The sequence below is a fragment of the Somniosus microcephalus genome, chromosome 9 (assembly GCF_052327205.1).
Source record: "Somniosus microcephalus isolate GS21.2 chromosome 9, FLI_Smic_1.0, whole genome shotgun sequence".
Taxonomy (NCBI): domain Eukaryota; kingdom Metazoa; phylum Chordata; class Chondrichthyes; order Squaliformes; family Somniosidae; genus Somniosus; species Somniosus microcephalus.
This window is the reverse complement of record NC_140995.1, coordinates 25,406,926-25,434,600: the sequence shown is the minus strand read 5'-3', so window position 1 is coordinate 25,434,600 and position 27,675 is coordinate 25,406,926. Positions and strand designations below refer to the sequence as shown.

Genomic DNA, 27,675 nt, shown 5'->3' with positions numbered 1-27,675 from the left:
CCTCACACCTACATCTCATAGCTTGCACACACTACCAGCTAGTCAACCATGACAGGCGCATCAGCCAAACAGATTGCACCACACTCACTGAAACACTTCCCTCTCTCTTGCAGGACAAGTTGGCGTATAACCGGAGGCAGCGGGAGACAGACGTGCCTGCATGACCTTACCCTGATGGACGAGACAGTGGTTGCCATCATTGAGCCTGTGGCGAGCAGCGGGGCTGAAACCATCGAAGATGGCGGCATCCTCATACTTATTGATATTGACTTGGATAGAGAACTGGTTGGCGGACAGAAAGCAAAGAGTTGGAATAAACGGGTCGTTTTCCAAGTGGCAGGCAGTGACTAGTGGGGTACCGCAAGGATCGGTCCTAGGACCCCAGCTGTTCACAATATATATTAATGATCTGGACGAGGGAATTGGATGTAATATCTCCAAATTTGCAGACGACACAAAGCTGGGTGGGAGGGTAAGCTGTGAGGAGGATGTCGTGAAACTCCAGTACGATTTGGACAGGTTGGGTGATTGGGCAGAAACATGGCAAATGCACTATAATGTGGATAAATGTGAGGTTATCCACTTTGGTGGCAAAAACAGGAAGGCAGATTATTATTTGAATGGCAATAGATTGGGAGAAGGGGAAGTGCAAAGAGACCTGGGTGTTCTTGTGTACCAGTCGCTGAAGGTAAACATGCAGGTGCAGCAGGCGGTTAAGAAGGCAAATGGTATGTTGGCCTTCGTAGCAAGAGGGTTCGAGTACAGGAACAAGGATGTCTTGCTACAGTTGTACAGGGCCTTGGTGAGACCACACCTTGAGTATTGTGTGCAGTTTTGGTCGCCTTACCTGAGGAAGGACGTTCTTGCCATGGAAGGAGTGCAGCGAAGATTCACCAGGCTGATACCTGGGATGGCAGGAATGACGTATGAGGAGAGATTGTGTCGATTGGGCTTATACTCACTGGAGTTTAGAAGATTGAGAGGGGATCTCATCGAAACCTATAAAATTCTATCAGGTCTGGACAGACTAGATGCAGGAAGGATGTTTCTGATGGCCGGGGAGTCCAGAACCAGGGGTCACAGTCTAAGGATAAGGGGTAAGCCATTTAGGACTGAAATGAGGAGGAATTTCTTCACCCAGAGAGTGGTGAACCTGTGGAATTCTCTGCCACAGAGGGCGGCGGAGGCCAGTTCATTAAATATATTCAAGAAAGAGTTGGATATATTTCTTAAGGCTAATGGGATCAAGGGATATGGGGAGAAGGCAGGGACAGGGTACTGAATTTGGATGATCAGCCATGGTCTCATTGAATGGCGGAGCAGGCTCGAAGGGCCGAATATACTACTCCTGCTCCTATCTTCTATGTTTCTATGTTAATCCTCCTGACATCCCACTTCCTCCTCATCCCTCAATGTCTTTTGATTTAAAAGCTGCAGATAATGTAAGCATTCACCTGTTACTTTCCCCGCTCCCTGCATTGAACTCTACCCTTGTGCCTTTCTCCTTTCAGATACCCAAGAACTGCAACCTGGCCAGGCAGTGCTGGAAGAGGAACAGTTGGAAGAGGAGGAAGGCAATGATGATGAAGACACAGCACCATTACTCAATTTCACACTCGCAGCCACCAGCTCAGATACTCACACTCTATGTAATTTAGAGGCTAGCTTAGACGTGAGATCTACACGTGGTGAGACACCGTGCATGAGTGGCCTGCAGCCAGGGCAGGGGGTAAGGGTAGCACAGGAGCCAGCTCCCCGGAGGGCAAGGTCACACACGAGTTCTGCTGCAGAGGACTCAGATGAGCACTTCGATGAGGCAGGCTACAGAAGAAGGCTGATGGTTATGCACAATGAAATGCTTGGTGCACTGGCAGGCCTGCCAGAAAGCCTGCATGCAAAGTGGAGCATAGAGGAGTCGAGCATCAACTTGCAGGGTGTCACAGCAGTCCAGCAATCGGTCCTCCAACAGATTACTAGGATTGCTGAGGCGCCGCCCCGGGGGTGTGACAGTGGTTCCGTGGACACAAACCTGCTGTGCTCTCTCAGGATGACGGGATTCGCACTCGCACTCCGCCAGTGCCCTTGCTGTTGCCTGTCAGCCAGCCAGCCCAGACTGCTGCTGCCCATGCTGAGATGGTGCAGTTGGAATCCAGGCCTTCTAGGCCCAGAGCTGCTTGAGATCACTCTCCAGGGCCATCTGCAGTCACTCCCACTGATAGTCAGCTGCCTTCCACCAGCCATGGGGTAGCACTGTGAGCACTGCGTAGGAGAAGTAGGACAGGCAGAGGCACACGCAAGACAAGGCGCTAAGGGAATGCACAAGGGTGTTTAGTTGGCGTCTGTTGCGAATGGAACGGAGCACTGTGCAATCATCAGTGAACATCCCCACTTCTGACGTTATGGAGGGAAAGTCATTGATGAAGTGGTTGAAGATGGTTGGGCCGAGGATACTGCCCTGAGGAACTCCTGCAGCGATGTCTGAGGGTTGAGATGATTGGCCTTTAACAACCTTAACCATTTTCCTTTGTGCTCAGTATGACTCCAGCCAGTGGAGAGTTTTCCCCTGATTTCCATTGACTTCAAGGGAAATGCTTACTAGTGCGCCCATGTCTGGCAGCAGGTGGTCTGTGCAGACCCTTGAAGTCAGGATAAAGTCCTTCAGTACCTGCCACACCACTCCCTGTAGACTTTAGCAACTTAACATAACTCTAGAAACCACCAAACATTTCTATAAAAGTAGCAAGAGCCTGTAGAAATCAATCAGCAACTAACCTGCAAGTAGTTGCTGAACTCTTTTAATAGCGCTGGTGTGGGGTCCTTCCTGCTGCTGAACGCGTGTTCAGCTGTGTGGGCTTCAGAGAGGGCATTAGCTGGAGCGTTGAGCTCCAGAATGGCCCCGCTTGTGTCAAATTAGCATTACACACTGATTGACGTCACAATCTGCATACTTCCGGCACATGCTCACTGTGCCCGTGCTAACGCCCTACCCAAGATGGCGTCCGATGCAGCCCGCTCCAGGATTGTGTGCACGCACTGCGGACACCATTTTGGAATCAAAATGGCACTCTTAGCTCCCAAACAATGCGCGCTACAGAGCCAAATTTTGTGGCCGTACTTGTATAAAAACAATGCAAGAAACATAAAACATGGAACAAGGGTAAAGCCATTCAACCCATATAATATACTGCTTACACATACATCCTGCAACCAATCCTTTCAAGGAATCTTCTCCCCTTTTTTAATCTCCTGAAGGAAGATTCACACACATTCTCCCCAAAGTTAATCAAGCAACCTTTGGAATGTCATTATTCATGCCTAACTGGTTGTCTTTCAAAGAAGACAATTCCTTACTGACCAGATGTTATCAGTAAAAGAACCGTGTCCCATGAAGTCTGTGCTTATTCTTTTAATTAATACCCAAACCCAGTTCCAACTCTCTTTCTGAAGGAATTTTTCAATATTCTATCGACTGCTTTTGAAGGGTTCCTCTTGCACATTTTCACCAGTTTTTGAGAGGGAAATTCCTCTCATCTCTAGCCTCGCTTGAGTCTTGTTAATTTTGAACTTGCATCCTTTAGTTCTGTGCTCATGGTTTAGGTCAGATAGCCTGATCTATATCATCTGTGTCTCTTAGCATTTTAAAGACCTAGATCATATTTCCATTCAATTTTATTTTCTCCAACAAAAACAGCTTCAGTCTCTGCAAGTTTGTTCTCGTAACTTAGCGCCCCAAATTCCAAAATCACCTTGTTGATGTTCTCTGTTCCTTTCAATATTATTAAACTTCTGGAAGCATTGAAATTTTTTTTCAGAATTCCAACACACACACAGTAGTTTGTGAAAACAAATCTATGCAGTTTGATTGTTTTTCCTGCTGCATGATGGATTTCTTTTTACCTGCTGCAGAATGCAACATTTAACTTTTTTCTTTTTCCATATCTGCTGTATAAGATTAGATTGTCCTCTTACCTTCCCCAAACCCCCATACAAAGAAATAAACCTTTTAAGTACCTCCTTTATTTTTACCCTCCAATATCACTACTGCCTCCTCCTTTACTGCTACATTGGCAGCATCTGTCTACATAAGAACATAAGAAGTAGGAGCAGGAGTAGGCCATACGGCCCCTCGGGCCTGCTCCGCCATTCAATAGGATCATGGCTGATCCGAATCTAGACTCACGTTCACTTCCCTGCCCTCTCCCCGTAACCCCTAATTCCCTTATCTGCTAGGAAACTGTCTATCTCCGTTTTAAATTTATTTAATGTTGCAGCTTCCACAGCTCTCTGGGGTAGCAAATTCCATAGATTTACTACCCTCTGAGTGAAGAAGTTCCTCCTCATCTCAGTTTTGAAAGGGCAGCCCCTTACTCTAAGATTATGCCCCCTAGTTCTAGTCTCACCCATCAGCGGAAACATCCTCACCGCATCCACCCGATCAAGCCCCCTCACAATCTTATGTTTCGATAAGATTGCCTCTCATTCTTCTGAACTCCAATGAGTAGAGGCTCAACCTTTCCTCATACGTCAACCCCCTCATCTCCGGAATCAACCAAGTGAACCTTCTCTGAACCGCCTCGAGAGCAAGTATATCTTTTCTTAAATATGGAAACCAAAACTGCACGCAGTATTCCAGGTGTGGCCTCACCAATACCCTGTATAACTGCAGCAAGACTTCCCTGTTTTTATACTCCATCCCCCTTGCAATAAAAGCCAAGATTCCATTGGCCTTCCTGATCACCTGCTGCACCTGCATACTAACTTTTTGTGGTTCATGCACCAGGACCCCCAGATCCCTTTGTACTGTAGCACTTTGCAGTTTCTCTCCATTTAGCTAATAACTTGCTCTTTGATTTTTTCTGCCAAAGTTCATAACCTCACACTTTCCAACATTATATTGCATCTGCCAAATCTCTGCCCACTCACTTAGCCTGTCTATGTCCTTTTGCAGGTTTTTTATGTCCTCCTCACTCACTGCTTTCCCTCCCATCTTTGTATCGTCGGCAAACTTGGATATGTTGCACTCGGTCCCTTCCTCCAAATCGTTAATATAGATTGTAAAGAGTTGGGGTCCCAGCACTGGCCCCTGCGGAACACCACTTGTCACTGATTGCCAGCCCGAGAACAAACCATTTATCCCAACTCTCTTTTTTGTTAGATAGCCAATCTTCCACCCATGCCAGTATATTACCCCCAATCCCGTGATTTTTTATCTTGATCAGTAATCTTTTGTGTGGAACCTTTTCAAATGCCTTTTGAAAGTCCAAATACACTACATCCACTGGTTCCCCTTTATCCGCCCTGTATATTACGTCCTCAAAGAATTCGAGCAAATTTGTCAAACATGACTTCCCCTTCATAAAACCATGCTCACTCTGTCCTATTAAATTATGTTCATCCAAATGCTCTGTTACTGTTTCCTTAATAATGGACTCCAACATTTTGCCAACCGCAGATGATAGGCTAACTGGTCTATAGTTTCCAGCTTTTTGTCTACTTCCCTTCTTAAATAAGGGTGTTACATTAGCAGTTTTCCAATCTGCCGGGACCTTTCCTGAGTCCAGGGAGTTTTGGAAAATAATCACCAATGCATCCACAATCCCTACCGCCACTTCTCTCAAGACCCTAGGATGTAGGCCATCAGGTCCGGGGGATTTATCCGCCTTAAGTCCCATTATTTTACCGAGTACCATCTCCTTAGTGATTTTAATCGTGTTGAGCTCCTCCCCCCCCCATTGCCCCCTATTTGTCCAGTGTTGGGATATTTTTAGTGTCCTCTACTGTAAAGACTGATACAAAATATTTGTTCAGCGTCTTTGCCATCTCCATGTTCCCCACCATTAGTTTCCCAGTCTCATCCTCTAAGGGACCAACGTTCACTTTAGCCACCCTTTTCCTTTTTATATAGCTGTAGAAACTCTTGCTATCTGTTTTTATATTTTTTGCTAGTTTACTTTCATAATCTATCTTCCCTTTCTTAATTAATCTTTTAGTTATTGTTTGCTGGCTTTTAAATGCTTCCCAATCTTCTATCCTCCCACTAGATTTGGCTACTTTATATGCCCTTGTTTTCAGTCAGATACTATCCTTTATTACTTTACTTAGCCACGGATGGCTGTCTTCTTTTACGCCCCTTTTTCCTCAGTGGAATATATTTATCTTGAAAGATGTGAAATATCTCCTTGAATGTAGACCACTGCTCTTGTTCCGTCTTACACTTTAATCTGTTTTCCCAGTCCACTTTAGTCAATTCTACTCTCATACCTTCATAGTCTCCTTTATTTAAGCTCAGTACGCTGGTTTGAGATCCAACTCTCTCACCCTCAAACTGAATTTGGAATTCAACCATGTTATGGTCACTCATTCCAAGGGGATCCTTTACTGGGACATTTTTTATTAATCTTGTCTCATTACACAGGACCAGATCTAAGATTGCCTGCCCCCTGGTTGGTTCAGTTACATACTGCTCAAGGAACCCGTCCCTAATACAGTCTATGAACTCTTCCTCAAGGTTGCCATGCCCAATTTGATTAGTCCAGTCAGTATGAAAGTTAAAATCCCCCATGATTATAGCTGTTCCCTTATTACAAGCCCCAACTATTTCCTGATTTATACTCTGACCAACAGAGGTGCAACTGTTAGGAGGCCTATAGACTACGCCCACTAGTGACTTTTTCCCCTTATTATTCCTTATCTCCACCCAAACTGTTTCAGTATCCTGATCCTGAGAAGAGGATGCTAAGTACTCATTTAGTACCTCAGCCATGCCCTCTGTCTCTATAAGATCTGCTTTTCCACCCACCCCCCACACACACCACCTCATAGCAGCAGAGAAGCTTGCCTATTTTTTTTTTTAAGTCTAGACCAGCTAGCTTCAGATGTTTAGCTAGGGAAGATGAGTCGATGTTAAAGAGTTGGAAAGTTCCATCTTTATTGCCTTGCATAATTGAGGAGTGTAGGGAAATTGATTACACTCGGCTGTTCATTCATGTATATTGTGTAAACTAAGACTGCAGTTGCTTTTAAGTGTGCTGGTGTCAGTAGCATGCTTTTCACTCTGCCTTATGTAAAGAGATGAGAACTTGAGTGAATGTAGCCTGTGTGATATTTCAGTAGCCGGTTTATGAAATGAGGGTTCTCTGTTATGTTAAGGTCTTAGCTGCCTCCTCTGAGTCCACAATCCCTGCCTCCTCCACCCCACCCCAAGCCCAAGCTTGGTGTCATCTGTTAATTTAACTACTTTGCATTTAGACTGATTCTAGGTCATTTATGTATATTGGACCAATATCACCTGGAGTGCATTCATGGTTCATTGTAATAGTTTTGTTTTTCCTACTTTTTCTTGTGTTGCCTTTATATAATAAAGTAGTACAATAGTGTATCTTTATTTCTTAATCTTTTTCTTCTTGTATATTTTTGTGGTGTAACTTAGTGTATATAAGAATAATGTTCTTTGTTTTATTACAGAAGAGCATGTAGTTGATTCAGAAGGTGTGTTGATTAATGATCCTTGTGGAAGCTTTGTTCACAAAAGCAAGACTCCACCTTTAAGAGATGCTTACGAAGGACAAATGGATCAACATTCCAGGCCTGAGCCTTGTGTTGAGAGTATACATTTGTTCTCATCTAACAACGATTTGATCAACAAAACCTCACTGCAAAGAAGTAAGACAACAGTCCCTAAAATAAAACTACATTTGCCAAAGAAAAGGAGTACTCTGGCTTCACTTCATGATGATGGAGCATCAACAAGCTCATGTAATGTGAAAAGGAAAGACAAATATTCTGAAGGAGAAGGTGTAGGAACTTTGAACAATGCAACAGAAGACCTTAAACCTTGTAATACTATTAGCGACACAAATATAAAATTACCACCTCCAGCACAGGCAACCAGCACTGCGAAAGAATGTGATCTTGCAGAAACAGGCTCCATATCTAGTGCACATTATGAAAATAATGCTTCACCTCTGAAACCAAATGTTGCCTCTGTAAGTAAGAAAAATCAGAATAGCTCAAAGAAAAATGGAAAATTATATAAAGACCAGTTTGTTTACTTAAAACCAACTGGAAATGATTTCTTTAAAGCGAGAGATTTTCCAAGCAGTGTCCCTAATGACGAGCCTATTAAAGAGGACATGCTGGTGTATGAGGATTTCTTTTCTCGTGTCGATTTGAAAGGTCAAAATAAGCTGAGCACTTCGTTAGGCGTGCTTCCACCTGAATCACCAAGTCCACCTCGAATCATTTTTGGAAGTGTTAAGCAGAAGAGAAAATCACAAGAATTGAATCAACAAAATTCTACAGATAGAACAAAAAGAGCGAGAGGCATTGCAAATCTCAGTACTGCTGAGCAATCCAGTGCCCGCACTAATAATTATGAACCTTTGAATGCAGTTGCACTGGTTGGCAAAAATAACCACGATAAAAACAATGTTGCACATCAGCCATCAGCTGCTGCAACTCATAACCAAAGGAAATCTCATAGACAACAACTACTTCAACATTTTCTTGATGAATCGGAGGAATTGTCAAATAATAAACTGTCTGAGAAAAACGTACCACATCTGCACAAGAGTAATGAAGAAAGAAAGCTGGATTTACTTTCAGATGACTCGACACTGACTTATCTTTGTGACCACAGTAAAGGAATAAAACCTTCATCAAATTTACACACTGAAACAAAAGTCAACTCTATGAATTCTATAAAGCTCACTGATCAGTTGAATAAGGAGCAAACTGAAATGGAAAAGAAGCAGTGCAACCAAGAGGACAAATTATCTAAGGACCTCTCAAGATTACAAAGCATTGGCAGCGAAGTGGAAGATAATCAACTTAATACATCCAGTCGAAGTATGTGATTGGTTTGATTATACTTCCTCAAAGCAATAAAATTGCTTCTCCTTTCTGCCATTATTACTACAAGGTGGTAAGATCTGCTAGCCAAATAGTGGCGATTGCTTCAGCTGGACTCGAGTTCTATCTGTCTGATCAGAACTAATTCTTTACTCTATCGCAAGGTGGATGACCTATTCCCAAACCTTTGCCGATGCAAAGCTGAAAGCATAACAAGTCCCACCATGATTTGTATTGTCAACCTGAAAAAGAGCAGATTGTTTTAGTTCTATGATGTTTATTTTAATGTTTTTATAGAAGGAAGTCGCTTGTTTTTTTTCTTGTAATTGCTTAATACAGACAAGTTCTGAGGTTGATAAATTTAGCACAACAGTATTCACTGATACTTTAAGGGGCACTGTAATGAGAATTATTGGGCCAGGAAGATTTGGTATTAACTCAACATATAACATTCACCTTTCAGGACCAGATAATTGCTTTTATGGTTCCCCTCCAACACTCTAACAGTTTATTTTATATTATAGGTGACTTATAAAGTAAGTGTACACTGTGTTTGTAAGGCTTGATTTTAAAGGATACTCCAGAGTACTGATCAGGAATTCAAAATATTTTATTTGGAGGAGGGGGCGGGGGTGGGGGTGGTGGGAGTACAAACCTCAGCAGTGAAAATCAGCTGACAGACCAATCAAAAAGTGGATTAAAATGTTTCGAATGAAGCAATTCAGAAAATATAAATTTTAAAAATACCTAATTTAGTCAGCCAAGCTTAGGATAGCAGTCTTGTAGTTTCCCCTTTGTTAGTAATTCAGTGATAACTCTTTACTTCTCTGCCAGATATGCCTGAGAAGCCTTTTGGTTCTTCTTGTGTTCTCTTTTGTTGAACTTGTTTAGGACAGTTTGGGGATCTCCAAATAGGTGTCAGAGCTGTAGGATAATATGCTGACTTTATCCAACAGCCCAGCAAAGAGTAAAGTGCCTGGTCTGGTGCCTACTCAAGCACTTTCCAGTAGAGGTCACTGCATAGCAATTGGGAACAAGCACCCTGTCTATTGTTTTACACTTTTTCCATCTCTATCATGGGATACTGAGAAGCAGTAGTGTTCTAACAACTAATTTGAAAAACCGTAGGTATCTCCAAATGACAACTCTACTCAATCTTTTCAACTAATTTTATTTTTAAAATGTAATATTTAAATTACATCATGCGCCATCATGGTAGCTAGGGTCTTATTCTTACTTGCTTCACCTCACAGTTGTGCTGTAATACCTATATACTATAAACTGTCGCCCTATTTACCTTCACCCTCATTTGACAGACCCCAATTGTCCTTTGTTCCTCCACCCTGAACTCCTGCCCATTCCGTTGCCACTATCAGCTGCCTGTGCCCAGATTCAGTGCTGTTCCTTCTGTCTCTCATTGTACCGCACGAGAAATCAAGGTTGGGCTATTGGAAGGTTGTAGTATCCCAGCCTTTAAATTGTGAGCAAAAAACACTCTTTGAAATTGTGTAAATATGACATTATAATTTAAAACCCAGTTGCTGCACTTGGCGGCATAAAAACTTGCTGCGTCAATGTGTTGCTACAGAAGGGAGAGGAGCCCGAAATGTGTGCGTTATGAGTGTGGGTGACCAATATTGGGGTGGAAGATGGTAATCCTGAGCAGTGGGAAGAATTGTTCCAATTTAAATCCGAAGTAGGTTGGTAACTGTTTTGAATTCAGAATTACTGTTTGTTTTTTCTGACAACTAAACAGTTCCTTGGAGTATTCTTTGAAGGTGAAGTTTGAATGTGAATGATCAAGTTTTTAATTGCATGGTGATCAAAGTGAATGTAAATATAACCAAAAAATAAAATTTTATGACTTTAATTAGCAGTTGCCATCAGATTTTCTTCATGCAGTCAGTTTTTTACTAAACAGTAATTAGTTTTATACTTTTCCATTACCTGTAATGTATTTCTTCTGGATATAGTTTTAGCCAGTGAAGCTGCAAACTGCGCAGGTTAGAGGTTAATCATTTGGAATTGTTGTTTCATGTTAAATACCACTGGAAAAAAGTGTAAAAATTTATACAGTTTATTTGCCAACTCCAAACATTATATATTAAAAACTGCAAATAATCTCAAGGTTTTAACAGTATTACACCTGTAGGTAGCACTATGGCAGAAAAATTCAGTTGGTTTGCGCCTCCCATTAGCGCCTTAAGAGGGCGCTAATGGGGCGCAAAGTAACTAGCGCCTGTGTGCGGCAATGTTTGCGCCGCTCGCGAAATTAACTAGACATTTTGCGGCAGTGTTAAACATTACCGGCAGATCGTGACGTCAGTTGAGTGTGCAACGCCCCAATAGTGCCCCGGACCGGATATTGAGTGGCGCCCCCAGCCTTACCGCCTGCCGCTAGCAACGACAGGTTGAGGGGAGCGTTTTGCAGTCAGGAAGGGACTGGGGGAGCGCTATTTAAAGGCGACCGCTTCCTGCCTTTTTTTGTTGGTGACATTTTTGCACCACACATTCTGAGAGAGAGAGAGACTTCTGGAGAGATTCAACGCTGTGTGAAGGAGTTTTGGGTACTGAGCAGCACTTTGCAGGTTCATTTTAATTTTTGCCCTTCCTAGTATTGATTTTAGAAGAGACTGGGGGCTGCACTCTGAGCTCCTTCCCTGGGCCTCTCCATTGTTCTTTCCAGCAGATTTGATGTACAGGTCTCTCCAGGCCGAGATTCAAGGCTGCAACGAGCAGGATGTGGATGGAGAGCAAGAGCGACCCTCCCCTTTAAGAATTGGCCGGTGCCATTGTGTCTGTGTTCCATTGCTGACTGACATCACATGAGCGTCGCCAGCGCTTTGAGGTAGCGCCTCGCTCCTCAGCCTTTGCGCCTTAAGAGAGGTGTGTAGCGCCTGATTTAGCGCTCCAATCAACTACAGGGGCGATTAAAGCCAAGTTTGCAGTTGGAGGCGAGAATTGGCGCCAGGCGCTAAACTTTGCGCACAGCCGATAATCGCGCCCCAAAGGGGGCAATACTGAATTTTTCCCCCCTATAAATGTAATGTTTCATGACGAATTGATTACAACGGAGCTGGACTTAACATTACTTGACAGCCCCTCATTGAACACACAGGTATTTTGGATAAATACTTGAAGGAGAAAAATTACAGGGATACGGAGAAAGAGCAGGGCAGCGGAACTAACTGGATTGCTCGTCGAAAGAGCTAGCGCAGATGCGATGGGCCAAATGGCCTCCTTCTGTGCTGTACTATTCTCTGATTCCAGGTATCCCAAGTATCAGGCATTTGGGTAAAAATCATACTGCGAATCCATGAAGTCTCAAAGCAAACCGAAGGAATTTGTCACTGAGCAGATGTACTGCACCCCAAACAAAATTTGTCTTGTGTCTCACCCTTAACCCGCCGCGCCCCCCCCCACCCCACCCAACATTGATGGCTGCATGTCCTGCTCCAATGTACCTGCTGGCTGCCAAACTCCTCTCTTCCCCCTGCCCACCCCACAGGCAATATTTCTCTTCGCCACGCCTAAATCCTCTGACCCAGTGGAACTGAATTCCCCTTCTCAGCACTCACTTTCTTTCTCCCTTCTATTCCCCTTTTCCACCCTCCCCCATGTTCTCTCCCAATATCTTCTCTTCTCCATCTTCGCCTCCCCTCCTCTCACCCTTCCTGGCCTTCCTCTCTCCTTTTCCTCCTCATCCCCTCCTCTTCCCATTATTCCCATTCTCCAACCCTCCTTGATCTGAAAAATTCAAATTGGTCTTGACTGCTTCGGCAGTGCCATGGGACGTAAACTAGTGCTATAGTATTTAATAAACAATTATGAAACTAGAGATCAGCATTTCATGTTTGCAGGTTTAATCATTAGATGCTCCACTGATTTCATTAATGTAGAGTTTGAGAAAATAAATTAGAGCTATGGCTAACTGAGAAGATCCTCTTATTCCTTAACTGATAACATTTTCATGGTTATAGAGAAATCATGTTGCATGTAATTCTTTGGGCTAGATTTTAAAAAGTGCTTCCCATTATAGTTTAAGTTTAGTATCTTTCAAAGATTGCATAGGCTGGGGTTGTTTTCTTTGGAACAGAGGAGGCTAAGGGAGATTTAATTGCGGTGTATAAAATTGAGGGGCCTAGATAGAGTGGATAGGAAATAACCAGGGGGCATAGATTTAAAGTCATTAGTAGAAGGATTAGAGGGGAGCTGAGGAGAAATGTTTTCAACCAGAGAGGATGGGGGTCTGGAACTCACTACCTGAAAGGGGAGATAGAGGCAGAAAACCTCATCACATTTAAAAAGTACTTGGATATGCACTTGAAGTGCCGTAACCTACAGGGCTACGGACCAAGAGCTGGAAAGTGGGATTAGGTTGGACAGTTCTTTTTCGGCCGGCACAGACACAATGGGCCGAATGGCCTCTTTCTAAGCCATGAACTTCAATGTTTCTATTTCCTTAGGAACAAATGGGGATTTGTAAAGCCACCATCTATTGGATTTGCATATATATAAATTTCAATGCATTTTGTATTTCTGTTGATTTTCTTAGTAGGATACAGGGCATTGTTATCCTCCCCTTTTATCAATGTTGTGAAAGGATTTGCTCATCTTCCAGTTTCCAGTTCTGGGAAACATCTACAGCCAAAATCTTAACCTATCTTTTTTTCAAGTGCAGATGGACCTGCTCAGTATCTCCAAAATTTTCTGGTTTCATTCATATTTGCTATACATTACGACTATTTGTGTAAAAGAAACACAATTTGATCAACTTGAAATATAATTTCCAAAACAAAATTTAAAATTTGCTTTGTGACCATTTATTGCAACCAGGTCTGAATTAACTTCAGTTGAACTTGTTTTTTCCAGGTCATAGTGAGAAACGCAACATAACTGAAGTAACAAATGCAGCCATTGGATGCAAAGGGAAGAATATCAAGGTTAGTGTAGCCCGTTACTGACAATTGCACACAATTTAGTTCTTCTGCCATAAATTGTCAGGCAAAATTTTTCCTCAATTTTATTCTGTTTGAATTAATTTTTTTAAAGTTGGTGCTGAACTCACTGTGTTGTCAGGTATGGCTAGCTCACTGAAAACATTTTGCAGCATACAGCAGCATTTCCTCTTGGTGCTGAAGTGCCTAGTAACAGTTAAATGTTGTGTTGCACCTAAACTTCATTGAATCACTGTGTGACTAGACCATTTTCAAGTGCAGTGCCTCACTATGTCTTTTTAATACTTTAAGGAATATGTAGTAGTTAACTAAATGTGAACTTGAAACACAAGGTTGCAGAGATATTTTAATGCAATAGAGTTCAGCTGCAATATGTTTTATTTGTTGATCTCTGTACAGGAAACTTTGTGCTATCCGGCACCGACGGGACCGAGCTGTTGCTGTCCCATCAAAACTGCTGGACAAACCAGCGCTAATGTTGAAACATACGGAGATTTTGAGCTCCGTATCTGGCAACAAACCCTGCAACAGCTTCTAAATAGTCGGCAGTACCTTGCAAGCGTCTCTGTAGCTTAGCAACAGCTTCAGCGAGACCTTGCAGAGCCTGACTGGTGAAAAAAAAGCAACGAAAAAAAAAACCTAACGAAACGGCTCCTGATTTTTGCCGGTGGCTCGAGCATTCCGGACAGTTAACCTCCGGATAATACAAAGTTTCCTGTACTTCATCCCAGTTTCTGCTGATCATGGGTCGAAGATCTGGGGAATTTGCACTTTGATCTCAAAATGTCTCTGCAACAAATTTTTAAAAATCTGAAATAACCCACCAGTATATTTAAATATGAAAACATATTGCTTGTCTTGAAGTCTTGAGTTGAAGTTGTGAAGATCTTCATTGAGCAATGGCATTAATGCTATTGACAAGGAAGGAAAGCAGGAAATGTAATCATGAAGGGACTGTATAGTTAAAAATTAATCTGTCTGTGGAACAGTTGAGCCAGTGGCATAGAAGCTCCACTGATAGTTGGAAATGTTTAGAAGCAGGCAGCGACTGGATGCCTTACTCTTGGGATGTGAATGTGGGCTTGGACATCCAAAATATCAGCATGGCTGCTCAGGAATTCCTGGCACCTGGTGTTCACTTAACAAGGACTGAACCTGCCCTTGTTAGTTGTCAAATGATGACCAACTGTGACTGTGCTTATTGGTTGGTAGGGGGCACAATAAGTAGGATCTCTTTGGAGTCACAGTGGTTTCAAGATGATGCGCCAGACATTGGAAATTCAGTGTCACTTGAATCCTCTGGTTGATTGGGTAATGTTGATACCTGAACCAGGCAGGTCTACAGTACTCCAGGGCACTGTTAACGATTGACCAGCAGTTTGGCTCACTAATTAAACCTGCAGGATGTCTGATTGGGAACCTGAATTCTCCTTACTTGCCTCTAAATAACCATGCAAGCCAATGACTTAGCGGGTAGAGCGGTGAGCTTATCAGTATTGGTAAGCCATGTGTTTTTAGCTGGTTAAGCTCCACCAGTACTTCAGTGCACACTTGAGGGTTCCTAATCATTGGCTTTACTAAACTGTGCTTAAGCTTTGTAGGACTTAGATAAGTGGGGTGTGCACCAGTGGGAGAGAATGTGCACTCTATTGGTCAAACAGAAATTCTGCAAGTGTTGATTTGTCAGTAGCTTGATTCAGAGACACTGGAACATGATGGTTTCCATATGTCAAGTATCCAGTTAACCAAAAATTGCAATAGTTTTCTCTTTTTTCAGTTGGCTGGGGTGTGTGCTAGATCAGCCATGATCTTATTGAATGGCGGAGCAGGCTCGAGGGGCCGATTGGCCTACTCCTCCTATTTCTTATGTTCTTATGTTTATGTTCATCTGAAAGGCCATAGGAAATCCCTCATTTCAAAGGTCATAGGAATTTTTCAGGTGCCAAAAGGCTCTTCTATGGGTGAAGGTAACATTCCTCTTGACAGGATACAGCTGGCAAAATGTTAGTATCTATGTGACAATTGAAGCTAGAAGCTAAAATCACATAATTAGGACTTGAGCTCCAGTCAGTCAACATAGCCTCACAAGCTTCAACTGTAAAGGAGAAATCAATAGCGCACACTCAAGTGGAACGGGGAGGCTCCTGCATTCAATAAAGCACAATTATGATCATGAAGACGAGCTGAGCTGCTTCCTGGCATATCAGATGTAGAAGCAGCAGGATGTCAACTTTACTGCGCATGTAAGAAAGGAAAATAAGATTGTCACCCATCGTGGTGAAGATTAAGAAGACCATTGCCCGGCGTTACAGCAAGCTGCTTACAGTAAAATCCCCTGCTATAAGGAAATGTAACAACACCAATTAGTTAGATACCTATGCTTTGGAGGGTCCCATTAGGAAATGGCTGAAAGAAATTCTAGCAGCTTTTCATTGGAATTCCCAGCCAAAGTGATTTTCTTTCCTTGATTGTTTTCTTACATTGTGCAGGATTGGTGCTGTGTGTTTGACAGTTTGATGTAGTCTAAGTGTTACAAGGATCAGGGTTTTGCTGTTTTGTTAGAGGTGGCTAAAAGGAGAGGAGATGGTGCATTGGAAACCCCCTACCTCATCTCGGCATAGGACTGAGTGGGGTTGCTATTCCCGTAATGCCTGGAGTGCGTGAGGCATACTGCAGGAAATTCTCTTTTAACCGGCACCTAAATAACCGGAAATCTCTGTTAACCGGCAAAATTCAGGAGTAGGTTCAGGTAAGTTTTACTTCATATTAGTGGCAGTTCCTGGATCTGTGGCTGTGTAACTGCGGTTCGTGCACTTGTTGCTAAGCAACAGGGACGCTTGGTCTGTGGCCGGAGTTCCTGCACATGTTGCTAAGCAACAGGGAAGCCTGGATTTGTTGCTGTGTACGGAGCTCTCGTACCTTTTAACTATACCTCTCTGTAATCCGGACTTTTTGATAAACCGGCACCACGCCGGTCCCATTGGTGCCGGATAATAAAGAGTTTCCTGTATTGTCTTTCTTCGCATATCAGCTTGCTTCTATTTTTAAAAAAAAGTCTTTGTCATCATCACTAGCCAATCATATATGGAAATCATGTCTTAAACTTATTGAGCAAACCAATTGGAACACTGGCTTCAAGATCTCAGGAAAGGCACTGACCATTAGACTTGAGGCAGTGAATGCTCAAGCTTGTACACCTGTACCAAATTGCTTATTTAAAAGTAAGTTAATGAACAGTACAAGAATTGGTATATTGCAGAACTGAAGTAATCTTGTCTAAGTTTAATAATTTAAGAAGGATGCATTCTGACTACCATTCACAGCTTTAATACTGTAGACTTTTTAAGTGGTGAGTCAACTTTTCCTTGTTTGCCAGAGAAATTGCATTGTGGAGTTAATGGAGCAGAAATAAGAAAATCTTGGGATGTACATACAGCACACCTTTTCAGTATACATTTTTGTCATTTTGATATTCTCACAACTGCAATTGTATATTTGTTTGCTTCTTACTTTTTAATCTACTAACTTGCCCATAGGTGGGTTGAATATGGTTCTTATGAAGGAATGGCATTTTAGTGCAATAAAATGGGACCTTTTTGTAGCTATCATGAGGATCAAGCATTGTGAGTTGGTTATGGATAGATATAGGGCATAGCTTATTTTAAACTACCTCAATGATCCAACCTTACAAGACGAATCTGTATTGCACCAGGGGCAATTCATTTTTCATACCAGTCTCTCTCGTGACAAGTAATATAGAAAAAAGAAAGACTTGCATTTATATAACGCCTTTCACGACCTCTAGGCATCTCAAAGTGCTTTACAATGAAGTACTTTTGAAGTGTAGTCACTGTTGTAATGTAGGAACTGCGGCAGCCAATTTGCATACAGCAAGCTCCCACTAACAGCAATGTGATGATGACCAGATAATCTGTTGTTGTTATGTTTTATTGAGGGATAAATATTGGACAAGACTCCGCAGATAACTCCCCTGCTCCTCTTCGAAATAGTGCCACGGGATCTTGTATGTCCATCTGAGAGAGCAGACGGGGCCTCTGTTGAACATCTCATCTGAAAGACGGCACCTCCGACAGTGCAGCACTCCCTCAGCATTGCAAGGCAGTGTTAGCTTAGATTTTTGTGCTCCGGTCTCTGGGTCCATATAATCAATAGTAATAAACAATTTTCATGTGATTTAGTGTTACACAGAGCATTGGTTCTTTCCACTAGACCACTGAGGGAGCTCTTATTTCTCAAGAATTTATCCCACCATTAGGGGTTTACTTTTCACTGAAAACTGACTGGAATGGAGCCTGTTGCACTGAATTCCTTCTCTTGTTACCTTCTTGGAGAACAAAGGAAATATTAATAAGATTCAACTATGCTGGCAATTGATATATTATGGAATTTTATTTTATTTTTCATTTCTTTGTATTTTTAGTACAAAATATCCTCCACAAAGCTAAAGTTACGCTGAATTTTGACGTGACTCTCTGTCCGAGGCTTCTAAGAAAGGGCAGATACAAATAAATGCAGTTTCTAGTGAACAGTCTTATCCCAGAGGTCTACATATTTACATAATTCAGTCTATACATTTACATAATTCAGTAAGAAGCACTCAAGTAAGGCTAGCAAATTTCAGATAAAAAGTAAAACTTTTTTATACTCTTCAACAATTTGCCTAAAAAGGGTACATCTACAGCAAAATGTTTCAATTTCTCATTGTGTAGGGTTATCCAGGTTACGGTACTGTACTAATGTATGTTATGCTGTAAAAGTAGGGAAGGCGGCCTCCTCCAGTCAGCAGGGACTTGGGAGCAGACAGGCACGGTGAATGGAATGTCTTTGTGTTATTTGAACTCATTTATTTGTCGCCTCACGTGTCTGAGATTGATTACAAGACCTCACGACTCTTGGATTAGAAGAGGGGAAAAAGGAGGGTCCAAACTACATGAGAGAGGCTTTTAAAATAATCTGAACCAGCAACAGCGTATATTAGAGGCTGTGTCCACTAAGTGATAGCATTTGAAAGACAGAGACAGGACAATAGCAACATTTCAATAAGACCGCAAGAGAAATTTAATTTAAAAATCCTGAAGATTGAGCTAAATTTATTCGAAGATTTAAACGATACAGGATAGCTTCCAGTTTATATGAAACGGATCTAAACAACGTAACGTGGCAAGAAGCAGATGATGTTCTCTGGTTATTTTAGCTGACAAAATAGGAGTCGATTATAAAGTAATTGCGGAAAGATTTGATTGTCATTTTCAAGACAGTGAAATTTAATCTGGACAGATTTGTCACTTTAGCAATAATTGAAGAGTGTGGCACAGCACATGATGAAATGATTTGAACCACATGGTCGTTCAAAAATATAATTTTAAAATCAAGACCTGATTTTTGCAGCATTGCACATGGACATCAATTTCTGCCTCAATGTTTTTCATTTCTTTTTCTTTTTCCTCCGTTTCTCCCCTCCTCTCCCTCCGTCATACACTTTGTTAACACTCTTAATTTTGAGATCACTTCGAGTCAAATATACATATATTGTACATTCTTAGGGTATTGCTGTGATTTTGTTGTTTCCTTTTTTGGTTATGTGGGTTGGAATTTGGTGACAGTAAATTTAGTATCCTTTTAAAGTCAATTGCTAGGCTAATATGAAATGTTTAAAATCCTTTGACACTTCAGTCTCTGCAATTGTTATGCTGATCACACAATCTTTGACAGTTTTCTGTCAATGTCATGAGAAGTCAGGTTGCTCAGATTCTGGGACAGTGATTGTGACTGAAGCAGAGTTGGGATGGCAAGGCAGAGGAGATTCAAGGTCTTTGCGTAAAAGGCCATTGGCGTACGACTGGATTCAGGACTGATGCTACATGGGTAGTGGGGCCAAGCACCAAGTGGAGGCATACAAGGGAACAAGCGCGAGGAAGTGGAGTACGTGGGAAAGCTCAGCGTGACTAAAGTTGGCACTGAAGGGGAAGGAGGGTATGGAGGGAATGAGTCATCAGCGTGCACATGCCTTTGATCTGCTGCATATTGTCACATTGGGCCTTAGACTGCTGTTGCTATCTGTTCTGTTCTGTTTGAGCCTCAGGTTCAGGATGCTTCCAAACTCTCATTGGCCTCCTGAATACATGTTGAACTAGTAGAAGTGCCACATGCTCTGTTCTCTGAGTGCTTATATGGTGCTGATTCACTACCTTAAGGAGTTGTAGGCGGTTGTGTATCCATGCTAAAGTTGTGGTAGTTGTGTTTATGGATCTTGTGCAGCATCTGGTGCAGTAATCCACTACTACAGATGGGCCAGGTTCATCTTTATAGGGAAAAAGAGTATATTGTGGCGGTACCACTGGTTGTCCCTTACATTGAGATACATAATTCCCTTTAACTTACCTTTAAATGTATCTGTTACTGCACTCAGGCTTCATTCCTGTACTCTGCGTGATGACGTCATGACGTCAGAGCTTGGAACCTTCTAGCAGTAGAGCTCGGAACCTGCTAGCAGTTGAGCTCGGAACCTGCTAGCAGTTGAGCTCGGAAACTTCTAGTTAGTCCTTGTGGCGTCCCCGCTGGGGAAAGACCTAGACCACGGTGCTCCTACAGTCAGCCATCTTACCTGCTACCTTACCTGTTGTATTTAACCTGTTCCTGTAAATAAACAACGTATTTATAGTTCGTCGAAGTCGAACTCGATTATTTAGTCACGTAAGGAGAAATTAGGGCAGATGACCAAAAGCTTGGTCAAAGAGGTAGGTTTTAAAGGATGAGACACGGAGCGGTTTAGGGAGGGAATTCCAGAGCTTAGGGCCTTGGTAGCTGAAGGCACGGCCACGAATGGTTGAGTGATTAAATCAGGGATGCTCATGAGGCCAGAATTAGAGGGGTGCAGATATCTCGGAGGATTGTGGGCAATGTTCCCTGTAAGCTGTGCAGCGATCCAGGGACCCCACGCAGCTGACTTTTCAATGAGTACAAATGCCCGTGTGCAGAATTTTGAACGGCCCGCGCAGCCCCTCAAAGAAGAGAGCTGATCAATATCTAGATGGGAATAGGATTGCAGTTATAAAGCAAAGCATAGGTAGTCAAATGATTGTGGAATATGCTGGATCCTGGGCTTTATAAAATATTTCCAAGGATGACTTAGGATACAAGATCAGATAAATATTCCTTAATGGACTGTGAAAGAAATGGTTAATACGGGAAGAATGATCTTTACTTGTTTCATTCTTGCTCATTAGTAAACTCAGCAGAACAAAGTAGGACTCATTCTGCTGCTCTTAATTGGTTGTTTAAGTGGTTTTCAATGGATAGTGAGTTGACTTTCCTCAAGTGAATTATCACTTTGCATTGCCCTAATATCCAAGTGTTGAATTCCAAAGCTCTTGGTTCAGTGTTGCAGCGATGGCCTTTCCCTTTAAGGGAGAAAAGGAGCCTCGGAACGTGGCAGTGCTGCACGGCCCATTGTGCAGCGCTGCACAACTACCGCCCCGCCTGCGTCCTTTAGCGCTCCAGGAAGGAAGTGGAGCGCTTGATTTAGCGCTCCACTTCCCTCCTGGAGCGCTAAAACCCAATTTTTTAAAAGCTGGGAATCATCAGCACCTGCCGCTAAGTTTCCCAGCTTTCAAAAGTTACCGCCCCCAAACGGGGTGATACTGAATTTCTCCCCCGAAGGTTAATGCCTGTAGTTACTAGCATGAGGAGTTCTTGATACTTGGCTATGTCATCTGGGGAGGTGTCAAGTGGAGGCCAGGTGCCCCTTCACAATGGCCGGCCTTCTTCATTTTATGGTGTAATCTCGACCTGCCTTGATTTTTCTGCAGGTCTGAGCGTATTTTGAGGAACTTTATCACATTACCATTGAAATAATATGCTAACTAAAACCAGTTTGTTCCAAGATTGGAGCACTGCAGTTGAAAGATTTCTGCATGATGGTGATAAAAGTACTAGCTTTAACTACTCCCTAATCAAAGAATAGAATCATACAGCACAGGAGGCCATTCGGCCCATTGGGCCTGTGCAGGCTCTTTGAAAGAGCTATCCAATTAGCCCCACTCTCTCTTCCCATAGTCCTGCAATTTTTTCCTTTTCAAGTATATACCCAAATCCCTTTTGAAAGTTACAATTGAATCTGCTTCCACCGCCCTTTCAGGCAGTGCATTCCAAATCATCACAACTCGCTGCTTAAAAAAATAATTCTCCTCCTCTCCCCTCTGGTTCTTTTGCCAATTACATTAAATCTGTGCCCTGTGGTTCCAAACCCTCCTGCCAGTGGAAACAGTTTCTCCTTATTTAGATCAGATTAGATTAGATTTATTTGCCATATGTAACAAGTACAATGGAATGCTTGTTCCCCGTAGGGACGCATCAGCTATACATACAGTGCCGCGTTCAGAGTCAATACAATGGCTTCCCGTGGCAGTGGGAGCACGATGTCCCTCAGCCGCTCCGTCCTCCTCTTCACCGCGGCCTCCTCCTCTCTGTTGCCAGCTCCACGTGTGGTGGCCTGCTTCTCCCGCTCTGGCCACCATGCCCGGCTCCCCCCCTCCCATCCGGACTGCGAGTTACCCGAAATGGAGCTGCCGGCCGACGTGCTGCAGCGTGTCGTGAGTCTGCTGCTGCTGCTCGTTGCGCTGCGCTCCTCTGCCCGACTCGCCGAACACATTGTTGGGATGTGAATGCTCCAGTGCGGCCTCCTCTTCACCGTCGCCGGCTCCATGGTCCACGGCCTGGGGCCTACTTCTCTCTCTTCACGGGTCGGCCTCTGGCCGCCATGCTCGGCTCCCCTCCTCCCAGTCGGAATTCCTTCCCGCCGAGGAGCTGCCGGCCGATGTGCTCCAGCGGGTCGGCTTGGCTGCTGCTGCTGCTCACCGCGCTGCGCTGCCTCTGCCCGACTCGCCGAGCACCTCGCTCCGGTTGCAGGAGCGAGCAGCGAGAGCTGGCCGCCCGAAGCAGGGAGAGCGATCTCAGCACCGGACTTCTCTCTTAAATATTCTTCTCTTAATAATTTTGTGCAGCAAAATTAAATCTCCCCTTAACCAATATTCCCTCTTTTTTTTGTACTGAGCGGGCCACGAACTCCTTTGAGCGCGACCTTTTCGTCCGTGGGCAAATTTTACAACAACGACAGCAACCACTTAAAAGCATATATACAGCAATGCGATATTGCCACCCCACCATCTCAAATCATGAGACAATCAAGCAAGGTTCTATACAAGTTTAACATAACTTCTCTGCTTTTGAATTCTCTTCCTCTAGAAATGAAGGCCAGTGCTTTATTTGCACTTTTATGGCTTTTTTTTAACCTGCGTTGCTACTTTTAATGATTTGTGAATCGATATCCCTAGATCCCGTTGCACCTCTACTCCATTTAGTCTCTTATTTTCCAAGGAGCAGGTAGCCTCCTTATTCCTCCTACCAAAATGCACCACCTCACAGTTATCTATATGAAAATTAATTTGTCATTTACATGCCCATTCTGTAACACTGTTTGTGGTAACATCGCTTTCCCGTATTTTTTTCCGACTTTAAACAATTTTACAAATTTTTTTAAAAAACGAATTTTTGTTTCTGACAAAGGCAACCTTTGTTGCCCCAGGCGGTTTGAATTCTTCAGCAGACTGATGTGCTAATTGGGTTGGCCTTTAGAAAGTGAGGTGCCTCAACAGTTCTAAAAATATAAACCTGATGCCAGAATTCTGATTTTCAAAAGTAAGCTCCACTTTCCTCCACTTTTTATAAACTTTCATCAGCAACAAGACTAAAACCATAAATCCACCCTGGTACAATACTGGATTTATTAAAAAGTAGCAAATAAAAGTAAGTTAAAATAACAACAGAAAATGCTGGAAAAACTCAGCAGGCCAGGCAACATCCGTGGAGAGAAAATAGTCAACGTTTCGAGTCAAACTCTTGTCAAGACAAAGAGTTTGACTCGAAACGTTGACTATTTTCTCTTCACGGATGTTGCCTAACCTGCTGAGTTTTTCCAGCATTTTCTGTTGTTATTTCGGATTTCCAGCATCCGCAGTATGTGGCTATTGTAAAAGTAAGTTAAACTTGTGTTAATCACTCTTCTTCCTTCTGCTAAAATGCTTCCTTGCTTCACCTAATGATTGAAAGCCTGAGCTTACAAACCCATCTTCAGTAGGATCATTTTATTTTAGAAAACGAATTCACGTACAGCTCAAAATTCGCACAAACTCGTTTCTCATTTCCTCTCCTAAAACATGTCACCGCCATCTGACAGCAACAAAGACCCTTCTTACTCACCTGTTGCAGGTAAAACTCCACGACTCACTCACCTGTAACAGGTTTAATAAGATGAGGTGCACGTGGTTATCTACCGATCTCTCCCACCGCTTTTTAAAGCTTCGCCCAGCCCCATAGCGGTGGCTGGCTGCACTGAGCTAGCCCGCCCAAACAACTGGCCCCGCTCAGAATGGGCCCGCGGGGAGTGCGCAGTTTGTGTAACACAGGCCCCTGGAACCGTGATGCCAAAGGAGGAGGGAGACGCTGCCCTCGTCACCATGGCAACCGGCTGAGCGCGGCTCCTCTACAGTTTCTGCCTGCAGCACCTGGAACTTCCCAGAGAGCGACGCAGCCAACCCCTCACCCACTCCCTCGTGATGTGGCCGCTGCCCCAACTCTCTTGTTACTTTCCAATTGAGCTCGGCTCCGAGGTCGCAAGACTCGCAAACGACTCTGTCTGTATTCCGGGCCATTGTGTATTGGGCCCCTCCCCCGCTCCAGCTGTCAGGCAGTCCAGTTTTCTGCGAGCCATTTAATTTGAAGTGCATGCGAGCTCTGGGACGTGTGCGCAGCCGCGCACCTTAGAGGGAACAGTGCTCTTAACCTTCTCTGCTCTAATGAGAGCAATCCCAGCTCCTCTAGTTTCTCTACATAACTGAAGGCCCTTATCCCTGGTACCATATTTAGTAAATCTCCTCTGCACCCTCTCCAAGACCTTGACATCCTTCCTAAAGTGTGGTGCCTGGAATTGGACACACTCTCCAGCTGATTTATAAATCCAGCTGGTTTAGTATAACTTCCTTGCTTTTGTACTCTGTTTCTATTTATAAAGTCCAGGATCCTGTATGCTTTTTCTGACAGCCTTATCAACTTGTCCTGCCACCTTCAAAGTATGAGAATCCCCAGGTCTCTCTGATCCGGCATCTCCTTTAAAATTGTACTGTTTAGTTTATATTGCCTCTCATTCTTACTTCCACAATCCATTACTTCACACTTCTCTGCATTAACTTTCATCTGCCATGTGAAAAATGAAACAAGAACAGTGGTCCTAATACTGGCCCCTGGGGCACCACTTTATACATCCCTCCAGTCTGATGAACAACTGTACACCAATAGTCTCTGCTTTCTGTCCCATAGCCAATTTTGTATCCATACAGGCTCTGTCCCTTTAATTCCCATGGGCTTCAATCAGTGATCAGATAACCAAGGATTACAGATTTAAAAATTGTGAATTAAGTCGTAGAAACTTATAGGACAGAAGGAGGCCATTCAGCCCATCATGCCTGTGCTGGCTCTTTGAAAGAGCAGTCGTGCTTAGTCCCACACTTCCACTTATTGTCCATAACCCTGTAAGTTCCTCATCCTCAAGTACCTGTCTAACTCTCTTTCAAAATTATTTATGGAATCAGCTTCCACCACCTTTCCAACTCTCTGCCTGAATAAAAATTCTCTGCATTTCCCCCTTAGAATTTTTGCCAATGATTTTGAATCCATGAACCTCTAGTTATTGACCCACTCGCCAGAGGGAATCCTCTTTATCTAAGTGAAGTGTAAACTATTCGATTTAGGGGTCAAGATATATCTAGCCAATATAATAATAAGTAAGACTTGCATTTATAATAGCACTTTTCACGACCTCAGGTCATTCCAAAGCACCAATGAAGTACTTTTTGCAATGTCGACACTATTGTAATGTAGGAAATGCCAATTTGCGGACAAGGCTCCTCCAACTGCAATATGAGAATCACCAGATAATCTGTTTTAGTAAAGTTGGTTGGGGGAGAAGTATTGGCCAGAACATCGGGGACAACTTCCCTGCTCCTCTTCGAAATAGTGCCATGGGATATTTTACGTCCACCTTGGTTTAACGTCTCGTCTGAAAGATGGCACCTCCAACTGTGCAGCGCTCCCTCAGTACTGCGCTGAAGTGTCAGACTCGATTTTATGCTCAAGTCCCTGGAGTGGGACTTGAGTCCGCAACCTTCTGACTCAGGCGAGAGTGCTACCCACTGAGCCACAGCTGACACCGTCAGTATGAAGTACCTTCATGTTTGAAAATTACAAAGGTATTGCATTTTATCTGTAAATTTGTATTAAAAATATATTACTGTAAATCAGCCAGGATTGCACTTGTGTGCAGAGGAAACTTCTGTTTCTCCTGACGGACTTGTTATTTTACATTTTCTGCAGTTAATCGGTGTAATTCCTCTTGACAAATCCCCTGTTATAGCCAGTAACATTCATAAAACATTTCTATCGGGAAATAGTTGAGTTGTGTTAAATGCTTGATGGTTGAATCAAGAATTATCTGTGGCTATAGGTTTTATGCTAGGCCAGATGTATAAGTCAATGCTTTGTTAATCCATCAAATCAGTAAAGTTCGAAATAAACTAATATCTTTATCTGATAGTCAGTGACTTAATCCTGGAAACAGCACCTAAAGATTGCTTTGTATAGAACTCTCTTAATAAAAACAGAAAATTCTGGAAATGCACAGCAACTTAATCAGCACCTGAAAGAACGACAGAGAATTACTTAGAAACTAGCAGGATTCAAATGTTTTTTTAAAATTCTGACCATTTACAATAGAAAATGTGTGTAGTAGACCGATGTATCTTTCAACAAAAATAACTTTTAATACTTATGAATCCTCTTAATGTATTGTTCTGAAAAGACTGTAACTGGCTTAAAACATGCCTCCACCTATGCAACTATATTAAAGGGGAAGCGAATAACCTACACACCAGAAATGGCTTTGTTTTAGTAAAATGGTCAAATTTGTTAATGGCCTGAGGCAACTTTAGTGAAATTATCAAGGATGCAGATTGTTTCCTTGACTCAAGACAGTTCCAGAGAATCGCCCAGTCTGGTTCAAGTTTGCAGTCCCTGTTTCTCATATGAAGGTGTTCTCAAATACACAGGGTTTTCTATGGACAATACAAAAAAGCAGCTCAGTAGATTGAGACCCAACTAGAATCGGCATGCTCCTGACAAAGCTGAATTGTTTTTTTCACTAAAATGTTCAAAATTCTGAGAGGGAGATGCATAGAATCACAGGGCCAGAATTTGCAGTGAGTAATAATGGAGAACTAACAGCGTTCGCTGTTATTACCCCTTTGATATTGTTTTCGGTCCCTGCCATAAACTCCGTTCCCTAGCCACTGACTCCATCTCTCTCCCTCATCTCCATGTGAGAGCACCAATCTTAGTTTTGCTCTAACATTTTTAAAAAGTCAGGATAAAAGCAGTGATGCGCCATCAACTACTCAAAAGACTGAGGTTGAGCGAGTAACAATCAGGCTTTTATTAACTAAAGAATGAAGGTCTTGTCTCGAGTGGTCGACCCGTCCAGAATACTAAGGGACTGGGAGGTAGTCACTTATATACCTGGAATAGTGGGAGGAGTCAGCCGAGGCATGTCCAGACCTGTACCTAGTGGAATACACATACCTCTACAGACAGGTATAACAGTGGTTTACCACAAGCAGCTACTGATTTCCTGGTTTCCTATCTGTGAGAATTCTGCAATGTGATTGGTTGCTTAGACAGCTTGTTGACATCACATGTAAGGGGTGGTGAGTGGGTTATTTGTCAGCTTCACTTTTGGCTC

The 27,675-nt window shown here is 42.9% G+C and overlaps 1 protein-coding gene across 1 annotated transcript in view; it reads left to right on the top strand.

Moving 5' to 3' along the window:
• Positions 1 to 27,675, top strand: part of mcph1 (microcephalin 1) — a 378,761-nt gene that overhangs the window by 71,619 nt on the left and 279,467 nt on the right. Inside the window, exons 9-10 of the mRNA XM_085996458.1 lie at positions 7,465 to 8,847; positions 13,723 to 13,793. Of these exons, the coding sequence (XP_085852584.1) occupies positions 7,465 to 8,847; positions 13,723 to 13,793 (1,454 nt within the window). The remainder of the gene's footprint in view (positions 1 to 7,464; positions 8,848 to 13,722; positions 13,794 to 27,675) is intronic.